This window comes from Salmo salar, chromosome 05, assembly GCF_965601325.2.
Source record: "Salmo salar chromosome 05, fSalSal1, whole genome shotgun sequence".
In the NCBI taxonomy this organism is placed as follows: Eukaryota; Metazoa; Chordata; class Actinopteri; order Salmoniformes; family Salmonidae; genus Salmo; species Salmo salar.
Window position 1 is genome coordinate 95,544,231 of NC_138295.1, and position 20,770 is coordinate 95,565,000.

Below are 20,770 nucleotides of genomic sequence, written 5' to 3' on the forward strand. Positions count from 1 at the left end.
GTAGTTATTGGTTTGTTTATTGTTTCAGTTGATGGTTTTACTGTAGTTATTGGTTTGTTTATTGTTTCAGTTGATGGTTTTACTGTAGTTATTGGTTTGTTTATTGTTTCAGTTGATGGTTTTACTGTAGTTATTGGTTTGTTTATTGGTTTGTTTATTTGTTTCAGGCCAGAAACCCAAAATATATTTATGCAACAATAAGAAACATCTATAACAACGGATGGTGGAACGTGTGGCGTCTGTTGAAGACATCAGGAACATTAAGGAAATAAAAAAAAATAACATGAAAAAGCCACGGCACTTCCTGTGCATTTCCTGAGAAATGGGAAATGAATAAAGAATAATCTTTATCAACATTTCCCCTACAGATATGGTACAGCAGCCAGGGACTCAAAGCCAGAGTTGTTCCTGAGAAGGCTCAAATTCAATGTGCAGGTATTGTGATTCCTTTTTATATATATATAACATTTTAATTGGACCCTGCATCTGAAAATGTAGTTGGATGTGTGTGTGTGTGTGTGTAAACTACTTGTGAATGTCTCATTGAGTATTCTCTCTAGTAATATCTCCTGTTGTTCCTAAACAGACCAAACAGAAAGACCACAAAGACCTCACCTGTACCATCATAGTCTCTTTGTACTGTTTCTTCTGGGTGACCTTGATGGGCGGCAGCTTGGTGACGGCTGACACCAGGAAGTTCATCAGGATGTCTTCACAGTTAGACAGCTGGTCCACCAGGCCCCTCAGACTAGCCGGCAGGTAACTCGTGTACAGGTAGTGGTAATATCTACAGGTAAAGACAGGTACAGGTAGGGTTAGGGTTAGACCGGGAGGGTTAAGGTCAGGGTTCACAGTTAGACAGCTGGTCCACCAGGCCCCTCAGACTAGCCGGCAGGTAACTGGTGTACAGGTAGTGGTAATATCTACAGGTAAAGACAGGTACAGGTAGGGTTAGGGTTAGACCGGGAGGGTTAAGGTCAGGGTTCACAGTTAGACAGCTGGTCCACCAGGCCCCTCAGACTAGCCGGCAGGTAACTGGTGTACAGGTAGTGGTAATATCTACAGGTAAAGACAGGTACAGGTAGGGTTAGGGTTAGACCGGGAGGGTTAAGGTCAGGGTTCACAGTTAGACAGCTGGTCCACCAGGCCCCTCAGACTGGCCGGCAGGTAACTGGTGTACAGGTAGTGGTAATATCTCCAGGTAGTGGTAATATCTCCAGGTAGTGGTAATATCTACAGGTAGTGATAATATCTACAGGTAGTGGTAATATCTACAGGTAAAGACGGGTAGTGGTAATATCTCCAGGTAGTGGTAATATCTACAGGTAGTTGTAATATCTACAGGTAGTGGTGATATCTACAGGTAAAGACAGGTAGTGGTAATATCTCCAGGTAAAGACAGGTAGTGGTAATATCTCCAGGTAAAGACAAGTAGTGGTAATAGCTACAGGTAAAGACAGGTAGTGGTAATAGCTACAGGTAAAGACAGGTAGTGGTAATATCTGCAGGTAGTGGTAATATCTCCAGGTAAAGACAGGTAGTGGTAATATCTACAGGTAGTGGTAATATCTCCAGGTAGTGGTAATATCTCCAGGTAAAGACAGGTAGTGGTAATATCTCCAGGTAAAGACAGGTAGTGGTAATATCTCCAGGTAAATACAGGTAGTGGTAATATCTACAGGTAAAGACAGGTAGTGGTAATATCTACAGGTAAAGACAGGTAGTGGTAATATCTCCAGGTAGTGGTAATATCTCCAGGTAAAGACAGGTAGTGGTAATATCTCCAGGTAGTGGTAATATCTACAGGTAGTGGTAATATCTCCAGGTAGTGGTAATATCTCCAGGCAAAGACAGGTAGTGGTAATATCTCCAGGTAAAGACAGGTAGTGGTAATTTCTCCAGGTAAAGACAGGTAGCGGTAATATCTACAGGTAGTGGTAATATCCCCAGGTAAAGACAGGTAGTGGTAATATCTCCAGGTAAAGACAGGTAGTGGTAATATCTCCAGGTAAAGACAGGTAGTGGTAATATCTCCAGGTAAAGACAGGTAGTGGTAATATCTACAGGTAAAGACAGGTAGTGGTAATATCTACAGGTAAAGACAGGTAGTGGTAATATCTACAGGTAAAGACAGGTAGTGGTAATATCTCCAGGTAGTGGTAATATCTCCAGGTAGTGGTAATATCCCCAGGTAAAGACAGGTAGTGGTAATATCTCCAGGTAAAGACAGGTAGTGGTAATATCTCCAGGTAAAGACAAGTAGTGGTAATATCTCCAGGTAAAGACAGCTAGTGGTAATATCTCCAGGTAAAGACAGGTAGTGGTAATATCTCCAGGTAGTGGTAATATCTCCAGGTAAAGACAGCTAGTGGTAATATCTCCAGGTAAAGACAGGTAGTGGTAATATCTACAGGTAGTGGTAATATCTCCAGGTAAAGACAGGTAGTGGTAATATCTCCAGGTAAAGACAGGTAGTGGTAATATCTACAGGTAGTGGTAATATCTCCAGGTAAAGACAGGTAGTGGTAATATCTCCAGGTAGTGGTAATATCCCCAGGTAAAGACAGGTAGTGGTAATATCTCTAGGTAAAGACAGGTAGTGGTAATATCTCCAGGTAAAGACAGGTAGTGGTAATATCTCCAGGTAAAGACAGGTAGTGGTAATATCTACAGGTAAAGACAGGTAGTGGTAATATCTACAGGTAAAGACAGGTAGTGGTAATATCTCCAGGTAGTGGTAATATCTCCAGGTAGTGGTAATATCTACAGGTAGTGGTAATATCTCCAGGTAGTGGTAATATCTACAGGTAAAGACAGGTAGTGGTAATATCTCCAGGTAAAGACAGGTAGTGGTAATATCTCCAGGTAGTGGTAATATCTACAGGTAGTGGTGATATCTACAGGTAAAGACAGGTAGTGGTAATATCCCCAGGTAAAGACAGGTAGTGGTAATATCTCCAGGTAAAGACAGGTAGTGGTAATATCTCCAGGTAGTGGTAATATCTACAGGTAGTGGTAATATCTCCAGGTAAAGACAGGTAGTGGTAATATCTACAGGTAAAGACAGGTAGTGGTAATATCTCCAGGTAAAGACAGGTAGTGGTAATATCTCCAGGTAAAGACAGGTAGTGGTAATATCTCCAGGTAAATACAGGTAGTGGTAATATCTACAGGTAAAGACAGGTAGTGGTAATATCTACAGGTAAAGACAGGTAGTGGTAATATCTCCAGGTAGTGGTAATATCTCCAGGTAAAGACAGGTAGTGGTAATATCTCCAGGTAGTGGTAATATCTACAGGTAGTGGTAATATCTCCAGGTAGTGGTAATATCTCCAGGTAAAGACAGGTAGTGGTAATATCTCCAGGTAAAGACAGGTAGTGGTAATATCTCCAGGTAAAGACAGGTAGCGGTAATATCTACAGGTAGTGGTAATATCCCCAGGTAAAGACAGGTAGTGGTAATATCTCCAGGTAAAGACAGGTAGTGGTAATATCTCCAGGTAAAGACAGGTAGTGGTAATATCTCCAGGTAGTGGTAATATCTCCAGGTAAAGACAGGTAGTGGTAATATCTACAGGTAGTGGTAATATCTCCAGGTAGTGGTAATATCCCCAGGTAAAGACAGGTAGTGGTAATATCTCCAGGTAAAGACAGGTAGTGGTAATATCTCCAGGTAAAGACAGGTAGTGGTAATATCTACAGGTAGTGGTAATATCTCCAGGTAAAGACAGGTAGTGGTAATATCTACAGGTAGTGGTAATATCTACAGGTAAAGACAGGTAGTGGTAATATCTCCAGGTAAAGACAGGTAGTGGTAATATCTACAGGTAGTGGTAATATCTCCAGGTAAAGACAGGTAGTGGTAATATCTCCAGGTAGTGGTAATATCCCCAGGTAAAGACAGGTAGTGGTAATATCTCTAGGTAAAGACAGGTAGTGGTAATATCTCCAGGTAAAGACAGGTAGTGGTAATATCTCCAGGTAAAGACAGGTAGTGGTAATATCTACAGGTAAAGACAGGTAGTGGTAATATCTCCAGGTAGTGGTAATATCTACAGGTAAAGACAGGTAGTGGTAATATCTACAGGTAGTGGTGATATCTACAGGTAAAGACAGGTAGTGGTAATATCCCCAGGTAAAGACAGGTAGTGGTAATATCTACAGGTAGTGGTGATATCTACAGGTAAAGACAGGTAGTGGTAATATCCCCAGGTAAAGACAGGTAGTGGTAATATCTCCAGGTAAAGACAGGTAGTGGTAATATCTCCAGGTAGTGGTAATATCTACAGGTAGTGGTAATATCTCCAGGTAAAGACAGGTAGTGGTAATATCTACAGGTAAAGACAGGTAGTGGTAATATCTCCAGGTAAAGACAGGTAGTGGTAATATCTCCAGGTAGTGGTAATATCTCCAGGTAAAGACAGGTAGTGGTAATATCTCCAGGTAAAGACAGGCAGTGGTAATATCTCCAGGTAGTGGTAATATCCCCAGGTAAAGACAGGTAGTGGTAATATCTAGAGGACAGGTAACATTAGTTGCGAGTCAGAGTTCATTCAGCTCCCCTATAGCTGTTTTGATATGAAACAGTCAAAGCTGTGGCTCAACGGAAGCCCGATCCTACTCCTGGAGAGCTAAATACCCACCTGCCACGTTTTGTTTCAGCCCTAATCTAACACACCTGATTCTTCTCACCTGTGGTATATTGCAGCTCCTGTCAGGACCATAGAGTAGTCGTTGGTCCACTTGGAGGTGTAACCCCACCTCTCCTTGTTGCTGTCCCAGAAATGACTCCTGGCCGGGTATCCCACAATCCTCTCTGGGAAACTCTGCCACACCGTGAAAGCAAAGTCCACCTGCAAAAGGGAGAGAGAGTGGTTGACATTGAGCACCTATTGCTCGTTATACAACTACAGTATATGATGCAATCCTTCCGTTCAGCTTCAGCTCATCTGTTATGATAGTGCATCCAGCATATATAGATGAAGTTGGCCGTTTTCTCATAGCTTTGCCCATGTCATTTATATAAAATGGTGAACACCGGGCTATCTGCATTGTGTCCCACCCACCAACCCCTCTTTTACGCTACTGCTACTCTCTGTTCATCATATATGGAGCGGCAGGGTAGCCTAGTGGTTAGAGCGTTGGGCTAGCAACCGAAAGGTTGCAGGTTCAAATCCCCGAGCTGACAAGGTACAAATCTGTCGTTCTGCCCCTGAACAAGACAGTTAACCCACTGCTCCCCGGTAGGCCGTCATTGTAAATAAGAATTTGTTCTTAACCGACTTGCCTAGTTAAATAAAGGTAAAAAACTAAAATAGTCACTTTAACCATATCCTAATGTACATACTACCTCAATCAGCCCGACTAACCGGTGTCTGTATGTAGCCTCGCTACCTGTCTTTTTACCTACCTATTGTTCCCCTAATACCTTTTTTGCAATATTGGTTAGAGCTGTTGTATTCAGCGCACGTGACAAATAAACTTAGATTTATTTTATTTGAGAACTGGGCCTAAAATAGAACCTTGTGGTACCCCTTTAGTTACATACAGTAATAAACTACTGGCAGTAACTCACCTCAGTAGTAGAGAGAACTGTATCCTCGTCCAGACTCAGAACAGCGTCTGTTGATATTGTGTCATAGGGCAGGAAACGACTGCTCATCACCTGAAGACATAGCAACAAACAGTAGGGCTCTTCACTGCAACAACAATCAATGCAAATGACTAGATATCTGAGAACAATCAATACAAGTCACTAGATATCTCAGAACAATCAATACAAGTCACTAGACATCTAAGAACAATCAATACAAGTCACTAGACATCTAAGAACAATCAATACAAGTCACTAGATATCTGAGAACAATCAATACAAGTCACTAGATATCTGAGAACAATCAATACAAGTCACTAGATATCTTGGAACAATTAATACAAGTCACTAGATATCTTAGACAATCAAAACAAGTCACTAGATATCTTAGAACAATCAATACAAGTCACTAGATATCTTGGAACAATCAATACAAATCACTAGATATCTGAGAACAATCAATACAAGTCACTAGATATCTTGGAACAATCAATACAAGTCACTAGAAATCTGAGAACAATCAATACAAATCACTAGATATCTGAGAACAATCAATACAAATCACTAGATATCTTGGAACAATCAATACAAGTCACTAGATATCTGAGAACAATCAATACAAGTCACTACATATCTGAGAACAATCAATACAAGTCACTAGATATCTTGGAACAATCAATACAAGTCACTAGATATCTTGGAACAATCAATACAAGTCACTAGATATCTGAGAACAATCAATACAAGTCACTACATATCTGAGAACAATCAATACAAGTCACTAGATATTTAAGAACAATCAATACAAGTCACTACATATCTGAGAACAATCAATACAAGTCACTAGAATGTGCTTACCAGGGCTATATTTCAACTTCTCTCTGTAACTATCAGCATATTGATGTATATGAAGCTATAGGAGAAGAGGACTCACCTTGCTCTCCCCATCTATGACCAGGACAGGTACTGAGGACTCACTTTGCTCTCCCCATCTATGACCAGGACAGGTACTGAGGACTCACCTTGCTCTCCCCAGCTATGACCAGGACAGGTACAGAGGACTAACCTTGCTCTCCCCATCTATGACCAGGACAGGTACTGAGGACTCACCTTGCTCTCCCCATCTATGACCAGGACAGGTACTGAGGACTCACCTTGCTCTCCCCATCTATGACCAGGACAGGTACTGAGGACTCACCTTGCTCTCCCCATCTATGACCAGGACAGGTACTGAGGACTCACCTTGCTCTCCCCATCTATGACCAGGACAGGTACTGAGGACTCACCTTGCTCTCCCCAGCTATGACCAGGACAGGTACTGAGGACTAACCTTGCTCTCCCCATCTATGACCAGGACAGGTACTGAGGACTCACCTTGCTCTCCCCATCTATGACCAGGACAGGTACTGAGGACTCACCTTTCTCTCCCCATCTATGACCAGGACAGGTACTGAGGACTCACCTTGCTCTCCCCATCTATGACCAGGACAGGTACTGAGGTGGCTGGCCAGCGGTGTTTGGCCGGGAGAGGCTTGTCACAGTTCCATAGGACTATCACCTGGAAAAATATTACATACATTTAAACATGAAATTACGTTTTCATTAGGATGGATTATATCATAACCAAAAGCTATTACAGTTGAAGTGGGAAGTTTACATACACCTTAGCCAAATACATTTAAACTCAGTTTTTCACAATTCCTGGCATTTAATCCTAGTAAAAAATCCCTGTTTTAGGTCAGTTAGGATCACCACTTTATTTAAAAAATGTGAAATGTCAGAATAATAATAGAGAGAATGATTTATTTCAGCTTTTATTTCTTTCATCACATTCCCAGTAGGTCAGAAGTTTACATACACTCAATTAGTATTTGGTGGCATTGCCTTAAATTGTTTAACTTGGGTCAAACGTTTCGGGTAGCCTTCCACAAGCTTCCCACAATAAGTTGGGTGAATTTTGGCCCATTCCTCCTGACAGAGCTGGTGTAACTGAGTCAGGTTTGTAGACCTCCTTGCTCGCAAACACTTTTTCAGTTCTGCCCACTATTTTTCTACAGTATTGAGGTCAGGGCTATGTGATGGCCACTCCAATACCTTGACTTTGTTGTCCTTAAGCCATTTTGCCACAATTTTGGAAGTATGCTTGAGGTCATTGTCCATTTGGAAGACCCATTTGCGACCAAGCTTTAACTTCCTGACTGATGTCTTGAGATGTTGCTTCAATATATGCACATAATTTTCCCTCCTCATGATGCCATCTATTTTGTGACGTGCACCAGACCCTCCTGCAGCAAAGCACCCCCACAACATGATGCTGCCACCCCCGTGCTTCACGGTTGGGATGGTGTTCTTCGGCTTGCAAGCCTCCCCCCTTTTCCTCCAAACATAACGATGGTCATTATGGCCAAACAGTTCTATTTTTGTTTCATCAGACCAGCGGACATTTCTCCAAAAAGTACACTCTTTGTCCCCATGTGCAGTTGCAAACCGTAGTCTGGCTTTTTTATGGCGGTTTTGGAGCAGTGGCTTCTTCCTTGCTGAGCGGCCTTTCAGGTTATGTCGATATAGGACTCGTTTTACTGCGGATATAGATACTTTTGTACCTCTTTACTCCAACATCTTCACAAGGTCCTTTGCTGTTGTTCTGGGATTGATTTGCACTTTTTGCACCAAAGTACATTCATCTCTAGGAGACAGAACGCGTCTCCTTCCTGAGTGGTATGACGACTGCATGGTCCCATGGTGTTTATACTTGCGCACTATTGTTTGTACAGATGAATGTGGTACCTTCAGGCATTTGGAAATTGCTCCCAAGGATGACCCAGACTTGTGGAGGTCTACAATTTTTGTTCTGAGGTCTTGGCTGATTTCTTTTGATTTTCCCATGATGTCAAGCAAAGAGACACTGAGCTTGACGGTAGGTCTTGAAATACATCCACAGGTACACCTCCAATTGACTCAAATTATGTCAATTAGCCTATCAGAAGCTTCTAAAGCCATGACATAATTTTCTGGAATTTTCCAAACTGTTTAAAGGCACAGTCAACTTCTGTAAACTTCTGACCCACTGGAATTGCGATACAGTGAATTATAAGTGAAATAATCTGTCTGTAAACAATTGTTGGACAAATTACTTGTGTCATGCACAAAGTAGATGTCCTAACCGACTTGCCAAAACTATAGTTTGTTAACAAGAAATTTGTGGAGTGGTTGAAAAACGAGTTTTAATGACTCCAACCTAAGTGTATGTAAACTTCCCGACTTCAACTGTATATGAATTATGATGACCTGATATAAAAGCACACATTCATGTCACATTGATAAAGAAATCTATATGGGTGACAACATGACATGTGCAACACAGAGATATAATTATACACCTAACTCAAAATAACAAGGTTCTTGTTGCAGAAGCAGTTGTATTTCTGGGTTCATTCCATGACTCATGCCGACCACACACAGCATGGCGCTAGCTGTTACCTAGACAAAGTACTGAGACTTGGCGACCCGCCACCAGGAGCCAAAAATCTACTTTCTACAAGGTCAGGTTGCTGAAGGATTTCTGGGTTCATTCTATGACTCATGATGACCACATATGGGCATGCGGTGTTGGGAGTTACCTGGGCACACAAACAATACTGACACTGATAGTCTACCTGGACACAGTGTTGAGATGTGAGTTAGATAGTCTACCTGGACACAGTGTTGAGATGTGAGTTAGTTAGTCTACCTGGACACAGTGTTGAGATGTGAGTTAGTTAGTCTACCTGGACACAGTGTTGAGATGTGAGTTAGTTAGTCTACCTGGACACAGTGTTGAGATGTGAGTTAGTTAGTCTACCTGGACACAGTGTTGAGATGTGAGTTAGATAGTCTACCTGAACACAGTGTTGAGATGTGAGTTAGTTAGTCTACCTGGACACAGTGTTGAGATGTGAGTTAGTTAGTCTACCTGGACACAGTGTTGAGATGTGAGTTAGATAGTCTACCTGGACACAGTGTTGAGATGTGAGTTAGTTAGTCTACCTGGACACAGTGTTGAGATGTGAGTTAGATAGTCTACCTGGACACAGTGTTGAGATGTGAGTTAGATAGTCTACCTGGACACAGTGTTGAGATGTGAGTAAGTTAGTCTACCTGGACACAGTGTTGAGATGTGAGTTAGATAGTCTACCTGGACACAGTGTTGAGATGTGAGTTAGATAGTCTACCTGGACACAGTGTTGATATGTGAGTTAGTCTACCTGGACACAGTGTTGAGATGTGAGTTAGTTAGTCTACCTGGACAGTGTTGAGATGTGAGTTAGTTAGTCTACCTGGACACAGTGTTGAGATGTGAGTTAGTTAGTCTACCTGGACACAGTGTTGAGATGTGAGTTAGTTAGTCTACCTGGACACAGTGTTGAGATGTGAGTTAGTTAGTCTACCTGGACACAGTGTTGAGATGTGAGTTAGTTAGTCTACCTGGACACAGTGTTGTGATGTGAGTTAGTTAGTCTACCTGGACACAGTGTTGAGATGTGAGTTAGTTAGTCTACCTGGACACAGTGTTGAGATGTGAGTTAGTTAGTCTACTTGGACACAGTGTTGAGATGTGAGTTAGTTAGTCTACCTGGACACAGTGTTGAGATGTGAGTTAGATAGTCTACCTGGACACAGTGTTGAGATGTGAGTTAGTCAGTCTACCTGGACACAGTGTTGAGATGTGAGTTAGTTAGTCTACCTGGACACAGTGTTGAGATGTGAGTTAGTTAGTCTACCTGGACACAGTGTTAAGATGTGAGTTAGTTAGTCTACCTGGACACAGTGTTGAGATGTGAGTTAGATAGTCTACCTGGACACAGTGTTGAGATGTGAGTTAGTTAGTCTACCTGGACACAGTGTTGAGATGTGAGTTAGTTAGTCTACCTGGACACAGTGTTGAGATGTGAGTTAGTTAGTCTACCTGGACACAGTGTTGAGATGTGAGTTAGATAGTCTACCTGGACACAGTGTTGAGATGTGAGTTAGTTAGTCTACCTGGACACAGTGTTGAGATGTGAGTTAGTTAGTCTACCTGGACACAGTGTTGAGATGTGAGTTAGTTAGTCTACCTGGACACAGTGTTGAGATGTGAGTTAGTCAGTCTACCTGGACACAGTGTTGAGATGTGAGTTAGATAGTCTACCTGGACACAGTGTTGAGATGTGAGTTAGATAGTCTACCTGGACACAGTGTTGAGATGTGAGTTAGTTAGTCTACCTGGACACAGTGTTGAGATGTGAGTTAGTTAGTCTACCTGGACACAGTGTTGAGATGTGAGGTAGTTAGTCTACCTGGACACAGTGTTGAGATGTGAGTTAGATAGTCTACCTGAACACAGTGTTGAGATGTGAGTTAGATAGTCTACCTGGACACAGTGTTGAGATGTGAGTTAGTTAGTCTACCTGGACACAGTGTTGAGATGTGAGTTAGTCAGTCTACCTGGACACAGTGTTGAGATGTGAGTTAGTTAGTCTACCTGGACACAGTGTTGAGATGTGAGTTAGTCAGTCTACCTGGACACAGTGTTGAGATGTGAGTTAGTTAGTCTACCTGGACACAGTGTTGAGATGTGAGTTAGTTAGTCTACCTGGACACAGTGTTGAGATGTGAGTTAGATAGTCTACCTGGACACAGTGTTGAGATGTGAGTTAGTTAGTCTACCTGGACAGTGTTGAGATGTGAGTTAGTTAGTCTACCTGGACACAGTGTTGAGATGTGAGTTAGTTAGTCTACCTGGACACAGTGTTGAGATGTGAGTTAGTTAGTCTACCTGGACACAGTGTTGAGATGTGAGTTAGTTAGTCTACCTGGACACAGTGTTGAGATGTGAGTTAGATAGTCTACCTGGACACAGTGTTGAGATGTGAGTTAGTTAGTCTACCTGGACACAGTGTTGAGATGTGAGTTATTTAGTCTACCTGGACACAGTGTTGAGATGTGAGGTAGTTAGTCTACCTGGACACAGTGTTGAGATGTGAGTTAGATAGTCTACCTGGACACAGTGTTGAGATGTGAGTTAGTCAGTCTACCTGGACACAGTGTTGAGATGTGAGTTAGTTAGTCTACCTGGACACAGTGTTGAGATGTGAGTTAGTTAGTCTACCTGGACACAGTGTTGAGATGTGAGTTAGATAGTCTACCTGAACACAGTGTTGAGATGTGAGTTAGTTAGTCTACCTGGACACAGTGTTGAGATGTGAGTTAGTTAGTCTACCTGGACACAGTGTTGAGATGTGAGTTAGATAGTCTACCTGAACACAGTGTTGAGATGTGAGTTAGTTAGTCTACCTGGACACAGTGTTGAGATGTGAGTTAGATAGTCTACCTGAACACAGTGTTGAGATGTGAGTTAGTTAGTCTACCTGGACACAGTGTTGAGATGTGAGTTAGATAGTCTACCTGGACACAGTGTTGAGATGTGAGTTAGTTAGTCTACCTGGACACAGTGTTGAGATGTGAGTTAGATAGTCTACCTGGACACAGTGTTGAGATGTGAGTTAGATAGTCTACCTGGACACAGTGTTGAGATGTGAGTAAGTTAGTCTACCTGGACACAGTGTTGAGATGTGAGTTAGATAGTCTACCTGGACACAGTGTTGAGATGTGAGTTAGATAGTCTACCTGGACACAGTGTTGATATGTGAGTTAGTCTACCTGGACACAGTGTTGAGATGTGAGTTAGTTAGTCTACCTGGACAGTGTTGAGATGTGAGTTAGTTAGTCTACCTGGACACAGTGTTGAGATGTGAGTTAGTTAGTCTACCTGGACACAGTGTTGAGATGTGAGTTAGTTAGTCTACCTGGACACAGTGTTGAGATGTGAGTTAGTTAGTCTACCTGGACACAGTGTTGAGATGTGAGTTAGTTAGTCTACCTGGACACAGTGTTGTGATGTGAGTTAGTTAGTCTACCTGGACACAGTGTTGAGATGTGAGTTAGTTAGTCTACCTGGACACAGTGTTGAGATGTGAGTTAGTTAGTCTACCTGGACACAGTGTTGAGATGTGAGTTAGTTAGTCTACCTGGACACAGTGTTGAGATGTGAGTTAGATAGTCTACCTGGACACAGTGTTGAGATGTGAGTTAGTCAGTCTACCTGGACACAGTGTTGAGATGTGAGTTAGTTAGTCTACCTGGACACAGTGTTGAGATGTGAGTTAGTTAGTCTACCTGGACACAGTGTTAAGATGTGAGTTAGTTAGTCTACCTGGACACAGTGTTGAGATGTGAGTTAGATAGTCTACCTGGACACAGTGTTGAGATGTGAGTTAGTTAGTCTACCTGGACACAGTGTTGAGATGTGAGTTAGTTAGTCTACCTGGACACAGTGTTGAGATGTGAGTTAGTTAGTCTACCTGGACACAGTGTTGAGATGTGAGTTAGATAGTCTACCTGGACACAGTGTTGAGATGTGAGTTAGTTAGTCTACCTGGACACAGTGTTGAGATGTGAGTTAGTTAGTCTACCTGGACACAGTGTTGAGATGTGAGTTAGTCAGTCTACCTGGACACAGTGTTGAGATGTGAGTTAGTCAGTCTACCTGGACACAGTGTTGAGATGTGAGTTAGATAGTCTACCTGGACACAGTGTTGAGATGTGAGTTAGATAGTCTACCTGGACACAGTGTTGAGATGTGAGTTAGTTAGTCTACCTGGACACAGTGTTGAGATGTGAGTTAGTTAGTCTACCTGGACACAGTGTTGAGATGTGAGGTAGTTAGTCTACCTGGACACAGTGTTGAGATGTGAGTTAGATAGTCTACCTGAACACAGTGTTGAGATGTGAGTTAGATAGTCTACCTGGACACAGTGTTGAGATGTGAGTTAGTTAGTCTACCTGGACACAGTGTTGAGATGTGAGTTAGTCAGTCTACCTGGACACAGTGTTGAGATGTGAGTTAGTTAGTCTACCTGGACACAGTGTTGAGATGTGAGTTAGTCAGTCTACCTGGACACAGTGTTGAGATGTGAGTTAGTTAGTCTACCTGGACACAGTGTTGAGATGTGAGTTAGTTAGTCTACCTGGACACAGTGTTGAGATGTGAGTTAGATAGTCTGCCTGGACACAGTGTTGAGATGTGAGTTAGTTAGTCTACCTGGACAGTGTTGAGATGTGAGTTAGTTAGTCTACCTGGACACAGTGTTGAGATGTGAGTTAGTTAGTCTACCTGGACACAGTGTTGAGATGTGAGTTAGTTAGTCTACCTGGACACAGTGTTGAGATGTGAGTTAGTTAGTCTACCTGGACACAGTGTTGAGATGTGAGTTAGATAGTCTACCTGGACACAGTGTTGAGATGTGAGGTAGTTAGTCTACCTGGACACAGTGTTGAGATGTGAGTTATTTAGTCTACCTGGACACAGTGTTGAGATGTGAGGTAGTTAGTCTACCTGGACACAGTGTTGAGATGTGAGTTAGATAGTCTACCTGGACACAGTGTTGAGATGTGAGTTAGTCAGTCTACCTGGACACAGTGTTGAGATGTGAGTTAGTTAGTCTACCTGGACACAGTGTTGAGATGTGAGTTAGATAGTCTACCTGGACACAGTGTTGAGATGTGAGTTAGTTAGTCTACCTGGACACAGTGTTAAGATGTGAGTTAGTCAGTCTACCTGGACACAGTGTTGAGATGTGAGTTAGATAGTCTACCTGGACACAGTGTTGAGATGTGAGTTAGATAGTCTACCTGGACACAGTGTTGAGATGTGAGTTAGTTAGTCTACCTGGACAGTGTTGAGATGTGAGTTAGTTAGTCTACCTGGACACAGTGTTGAGATGTGAGTTAGTTAGTCTACCTGGACACAGTGTTGAGATGTGAGTTAGTTAGTCTACCTGGACACAGTGTTGAGATGTGAGTTAGTTAGTCTACCTGGACACAGTGTTAAGATGTGAGTTAGTTAGTCTACCTGGACACAGTGTTGAGATGTGAGTTAGATAGTCTACCTGGACACAGTGTTGAGATGTGAGTTAGTTAGTCTACCTGGACACAGTGTTGAGATGTGAGTTAGTTAGTCTACCTGGACACAGTGTTGAGATGTGAGTTAGTTAGTCTACCTGGACACAGTGTTGAGATGTGAGTTAGTTAGTCTACCTGGACACAGTGTTGAGATGTGAGTTAGTTAGTCTACCTGGACACAGTGTTGAGATGTGAGTTAGTTAGTCTACCTGGACACAGTGTTGAGATGTGAGTTAGATAGTCTACCTGGACACAGTGTTGAGATGTGAGTTGGTTAGTCTACCTGGACACAGTGTTGAGATGTGAGTTAGTTAGTCTACCTGGACACAGTGTTGAGATGTGAGTTAGTTAGTCTACCTGGACACAGTGTTGAGATGTGAGTTAGATAGTCTACCTGGACACAGTGTTGAGATGTGAGTTAGTCAGTCTACCTGGACACAGTGTTGAGATGTGAGTTAGATAGTCTACCTGGACACAGTGTTGAGATGTGAGTTAGTTAGTCTACCTGGACACAGTGTTGAGATGTGAGTTAGATAGTCTACCTGGACACAGTGTTGAGATGTGAGTTAGATAGTCTACCTGGACACAGTGTTGAGATGTGAGTTAGTCAGTCTACCTGGACACAGTGTTGAGATGTGAGTTAGTTAGTCTACCTGGACACAGTGTTGAGATGTGAGTTAGTTAGTCTACCTGGACACAGTGTTGAGATGTGAGTTAGTTAGTCTACCTGGACACAGTGTTGAGATGTGAGTTAGATAGTCTACCTGGACACAGTGTTGAGATGTGAGTTAGTCAGTCTACCTGGACACAGTGTTGAGATGTGAGTTAGTTAGTCTACCTGGACACAGTGTTGAGATGTGAGTTAGTCAGTCTACCTGGACACAGTGTTGAGATGTGAGTTAGTTAGTCTACCTGGACACAGTGTTAAGATGTGAGTTAGTTAGTCTACCTGGACACAGTGTTGAGATGTGAGTTAGTTAGTCTACCTGGACACAGTGTTAAGATGTGAGTTAGATAGTCTACCTGGACACAGTGTTGAGATGTGAGTTAGTTAGTCTACCTGGACACAGTGTTGAGATGTGAGTTAGTTAGTCTACCTGGACACAGTGTTGAGATGTGAGTTAGTCAGTCTACCTGGACACAGTGTTGAGATGTGAGTTAGTCAGTCTACCTGGACACAGTGTTGAGATGTGAGTTAGTCAGTCTACCTGGACACAGTGTTGAGATGTGAGTTAGTTAGTCTACCTGGACACAGTGTTGAGATGTGAGTTAGTCAGTCTACCTGGACACAGTGTTGAGATGTGAGTTAGTTAGTCTACCTGGACACAGTGTTGAGATGTGAGTTAGTCAGTCTACCTGGACACAGTGTTGAGATGTGAGTTAGTTAGTCTACCTGGACACAGTGTTGAGATGTGAGTTAGTTAGTCTACCTGGACACAGTGTTGAGATGTGAGTTAGTTAGTCTACCTGGACACAGTGTTGAGATGTGAGTTAGTTAGTCTACCTGGACACAGTACTGGGACTTAGCGACAGCCACCAGTAGCTTCAGGATGGGCTGAGACTGGGAGACCAGGGGAGTCACAGCATGGATGACCGCTGTGAACTTGGGACGAGGCTTGATACCTGAAACACAGCCAAATAGCAACAATATGAAGTAGATCAGAGCCACTTCCAGTCGTCAGTGCCTACATTTACGAGTGCACATGATCCCTGCAGGAATTGAACCTTTCAACCCTGGCATGGCTGATGCCAATACTCTTTACCCACTGAGCTACACAGGACGAATGTCAAAGTCAACAATGTTATCAAGATGATTTAATTATTAACACCAAAGATGCTGGAAATGTGTCCCTCCTTCACACATTGCATCTCATCATGATGTATTGTTTGAGGCACAGAGTAGCAGGGACTGCAGTGTAGCAGGGACTGCGGTGTAGCAGGGACTGCGGTGTAGCAGGGACTGGAGGGACTGCGGTGTAGCAGGGACTGCGGTGTAGCAGGGACTGCGGTGTAGCAGGGACTGCGGTTGAAGATTAGCCGGCTGGCTAAAACCGTCACTTTTACTGAAACGTTGATTAATGTGCACTGTCCCTGTAAAAATACAAAATAAACTCAACTCAACAGTGATCTAGCCAGTGAATACAGTAGCTAGCTACCAGTCAGAATATTTAAACACTTCTTCGTCATCAATTCTCCCAATCCTGAATCCCACTACTTCCAATACTGCCCCCCCTGGTGACCAGAGCTCAATTCAGCTCGTCTCTCCGATGGGATTAAAGTCATCGGGGGCTGAGAGAGGAAGGGTAGCCGTTTCTATACACACATAAATAAGGCTGTGTGACAGCTTGGGCTTGATGAGCTCCAGTCTTAGTTTCATCTGACTCCGGCTTTAATTGGGGGGGGAAACGGTATCAAAGATTGTGTCAGTCACCAGGTTAACGTAACGACCTCCCAAGACGAACGGTTAGAGTTTTGTTTCATGAATCTTGATGTGGAGGAAGCTCTGCAGAGTGGTCGCTAGCTGGCACAGCCCCAAAGTCATACAATCCTAACCTTAACCACACTGCTAACCCTAATGCCTAACCTTAACCACACTGCTAACCCTAATGACTAACCTTAACCACACTGCTAACCCTAATGCCTAACCCTAACCTTAACCACACTGCTAACCCTAATGACTAACCTTAACCACACTGCTAACCCTAATGCCTAACCTTAACCACACTGCTAACCCTAATGCCTAACCCTAACCTTAACCACACTGCTAACCCTAATGCCTAACCTTAACCACACTGCTAACCCTAATGACTAACCTTAACCACACTGCTAACCCTAATGCCTAACCTTAACCACACTGCTAACCCTAATGCCTAACCCTAACCTTAACCACACTGCTAACCCTAATGCCTAACCTTAACCACACTGCTAACCCTAATGCCTAACCCTAACCACACTGCTAACCCTAATCACACTGCTAACCCTAATGCCTAACCTTAACCACACTGCTAACTCTAATGCCTAACCCTAACCTTAACCACACTGCTAACCCTAACGCCTTACCCTAACCTTAACCACACTGCTAACCCTAATGCCTTACCCTAACCTTAACCACACTGCTAACCCTAATGCCTTACCCTAACCTTAACCACACTGCTAACCCTAATGCCTTACCCTAACCTTAACCACACTGCTAACCCTAACGCCTTACCCTAACCTTAACCACACTGCTAACCCTAATGCCTAACCTTAACCACACTGCTAACCCTAATGCATAACCCTAACCACACTGCTAACCCTAATGCCTAACCTTAACCACACTGCTAACCCTAATGCCTAACCTTAACTACACTGCTAACCCTAATGCCTAACCTTAACTACACTGCTAACCCTAATGCCTAACCTTAACTACACTGCTAACCCTAATGCCTAACCCTAACCTTAACTACACTGCTAACCCTAATGCCTAACCTTAACTACACTGCTAACCCTAATGCCTAACCTTAACTACACTGCTAACCCTAATGCCTAACCCTAACCTTAACCACACTGCTAACCCTAATGCCTAACCTTAACCACACTGCTAACCCTAATGCCTAACCCTAACCTTAACTACACTGCTAACCCTAATGCCTAACCCTAACCTTAGATAAAAAATTTTCCTCCATGAATTTTTACAATATAGACCATTTTGACTTTGTAGCTGTCCCATCTAGCAGACATTACTCAGTACTGCCTCCAGGACAAGACTCTAATAAACATTAACCTGCTCACAAGTCGGTGTGTGTGTGTGTGTGTGTGTGTGTGTGTGTGTGTGTGTGTGTGTGTGTGTGTGTGTGTGTGTGTGTGTTTATTGTATCAATTCAATTGGAAAAGCAAAACAGAGATACAAAACACAATCATAGAAAACAAACACATTCTTCAATCAGCCGTCTGAATTACCCTCGGACACCTGATCATCAACTTTCACGGTCCTCATCCAGCCGTCTGAATTACCCTCGGACACCTGATCATCAACTTTCACGGTCCTCATCCAGCCGTCTGAATTACCCTCGGACACCTGATCATCAACTTTGAAGGTCCTCATCCAGCCATCTGAATTACCCTCGGACACCTGATCATCAACTTTCACGGTCCTCATCCAGCCGTCTGAATTACCCTCGGACACCTGATCATCAACTTTGAAGGTCCTCATCCAGCCGTCTGAATTACCCTCGGACACCTGATCATCAACTTTGAGGGTCCTCATCCAGCCATCTGAATTACCCTCGGACACCTGATCATCAACTTTGAAGGTCCTCATCCAGCCATCTGAATTACCCTCGGACACCTGATCATCAACTTTCACGGTCCTCATCCAGCCATCTGAATTACCCTCGGACACCTGATCATCAACTTTGAAGGTCCTCATCCAGCCATCTGAATTACCCTCGGACACCTGATCATCAACATTGAGGGTCCTCATCCAGCCATCTGAATTACCCTCGGACACCTGATCATCAACATTGAGGGTCCTCATCCAGCCATCTGAATTACCCTCGGACACCTTATCATCAACTTTCAGGGTCCTCATCCAGCCGTCTGAATTACCCTCGGACACCTGATCATCAACTTTGAGGGTCCTCATCCAGCCGTCTGAATTACCCTCGGACACCTGATCATCAACTTTGAGAGACCTTTGGAGATTATTCCACAAGTATATGGTAGTAAGCTAATATGTGACTTCCCACTATATACAACGAACAAATAATATTGCTAACTGATGTAATATGCATCTATATAAGGGAGCACATGACTGTAGATGTCACGACGTCCGTCGAAGTCGGCTCCTCTCCGTGTTCGGGCGGCGTTCGGCGGTTCGACGTCACCGGCCTTCCAGCCATCGCCGATCTACTTTTCATTTTCCATTTGTTTTGTCTTAGTTTTTTCTACACACCTGGTTCCTATTCCCCAATTACATGTTCATTATTTAACCCTCTGTTTCCCCCCATGTTTGTGTGCGTGTTTGTATATAATGTTCAGGCCGTTACTTGTTGGCTGGTATTGTTTTCCAGGTTCGTTATTACGCCCGTTATTTACCAGTGACCGGTAATTTTCACGCACCTTTTAGTATTTGTTTTATTACTGGTGCTGTTGGTGGAATAAATGACCTTGTACACTCATCTGTGCTCTCTTGCGCCTGATTCCATGCACCAGTTTCCCACAGCCTGACAGTCGAACAGTGTCATCAGCATAAAGATGATGTCATTTATAGAAATGGTAAAAGGACTGGGCCTAAAATAGAAGGTTTTAGTACACTCTTTTGTAATGTCCAGGAAACCAGATTTACAACCATCCACATTAATGTTCTGGGTTCTCTTTAACAGATGGTTACAAGACTCACCGACATGTAGCTTGGCATAGTGGAAGATCTGAGCAATACAAGTGGGAGCACGTAGATGCTCGTGGAAAACACCACAAGTTATGTTACAGTAGGACTCACCTAGCTTGGCGAAGGGGGAAGTCTACCAGATCGGAGATTTAAATGGTGAACTGAACAGGGCCTAAAATAGAACTTTGCGGTACCCCTGTTGTAATGCCCAGAGAACCAAATTCATGACCATCCACATTGATGAACTTTGATGCACATTGAGATCTATCTGAAGATAGTTGCAGGACTCACCTAGCTTGGCATAGTGGAAAGGGAAGTCTCCCAGGTATGAGGAGTACTGAGGCAGGGAGTAGAGACCTCCAGGAAGACTGTTCCACATCAGGTTACTACGGGCTGCATGTTGGAGCACCCGGTCATGGATGATCTGGTACAGGGAGAGAAACAGAGTCAAATCAACAATAGTAATAATCAAAGCTGCTAACAAGACAATTCATTGGTCAGCACGTTGAAATGCTGAAAAGGATATCCTGAACCCTCAAGAGGCACCCAAGCAGAGCTACGTCCAAGAAGGCTTCCGAGTAGCGCTGACAAACACCTGTTACCACTACTAGTAGCAGTAGTAGCAGTAGTAGCAGTATCAGTAGTAGTAGTAGTAGCAGTAGTATCAGTAGTAGTATCAGTAGTAGTAGCAGTATCAGTAGTAGTAATATTAGTAGTAGTAGTAGTAGCAGTAGTAGTAGCAGTAGCAGTAGCAATAGTATCAGTAGTAGTAGTAGTAGCAATAGTATCAGTAGTAGTAGTAGTAGTAATAGTATCAGTAGTAGTAGTAG

At 43.1% G+C, this 20,770-nt stretch overlaps 1 protein-coding gene across 8 annotated transcripts in view; it reads right to left on the minus strand.

The window, feature by feature from the left end:
* The window catches only part of LOC106606169 (exostosin-1a), a 126,335-nt gene that overhangs the window by 9,128 nt on the left and 96,437 nt on the right, over nt 1-20,770 (minus strand). For 6 of the 8 annotated variants that reach the window (XM_082976006.1, XM_082976002.1, XM_082976003.1 and 3 more), the window contains exons 5-10: nt 20,232-20,364; nt 16,077-16,195; nt 7,056-7,151; nt 5,576-5,665; nt 4,693-4,853; nt 616-787 (exon numbers count right to left, since the gene is read on the minus strand). In XM_082976006.1, the coding sequence (XP_082832132.1) occupies nt 616-787; nt 4,693-4,853; nt 5,576-5,665; nt 7,056-7,151; nt 16,077-16,195; nt 20,232-20,364 (771 nt within the window). Of the gene's footprint in view, nt 1-615; nt 788-1,086; nt 1,196-1,429; nt 1,503-4,692; nt 4,854-5,575; nt 5,666-7,055; nt 7,152-16,076; nt 16,196-20,231; nt 20,365-20,770 lie in introns of those variants that run through there. The other 2 variants (XM_082976007.1, XM_082976008.1) reach the window with 2 other exon arrangements.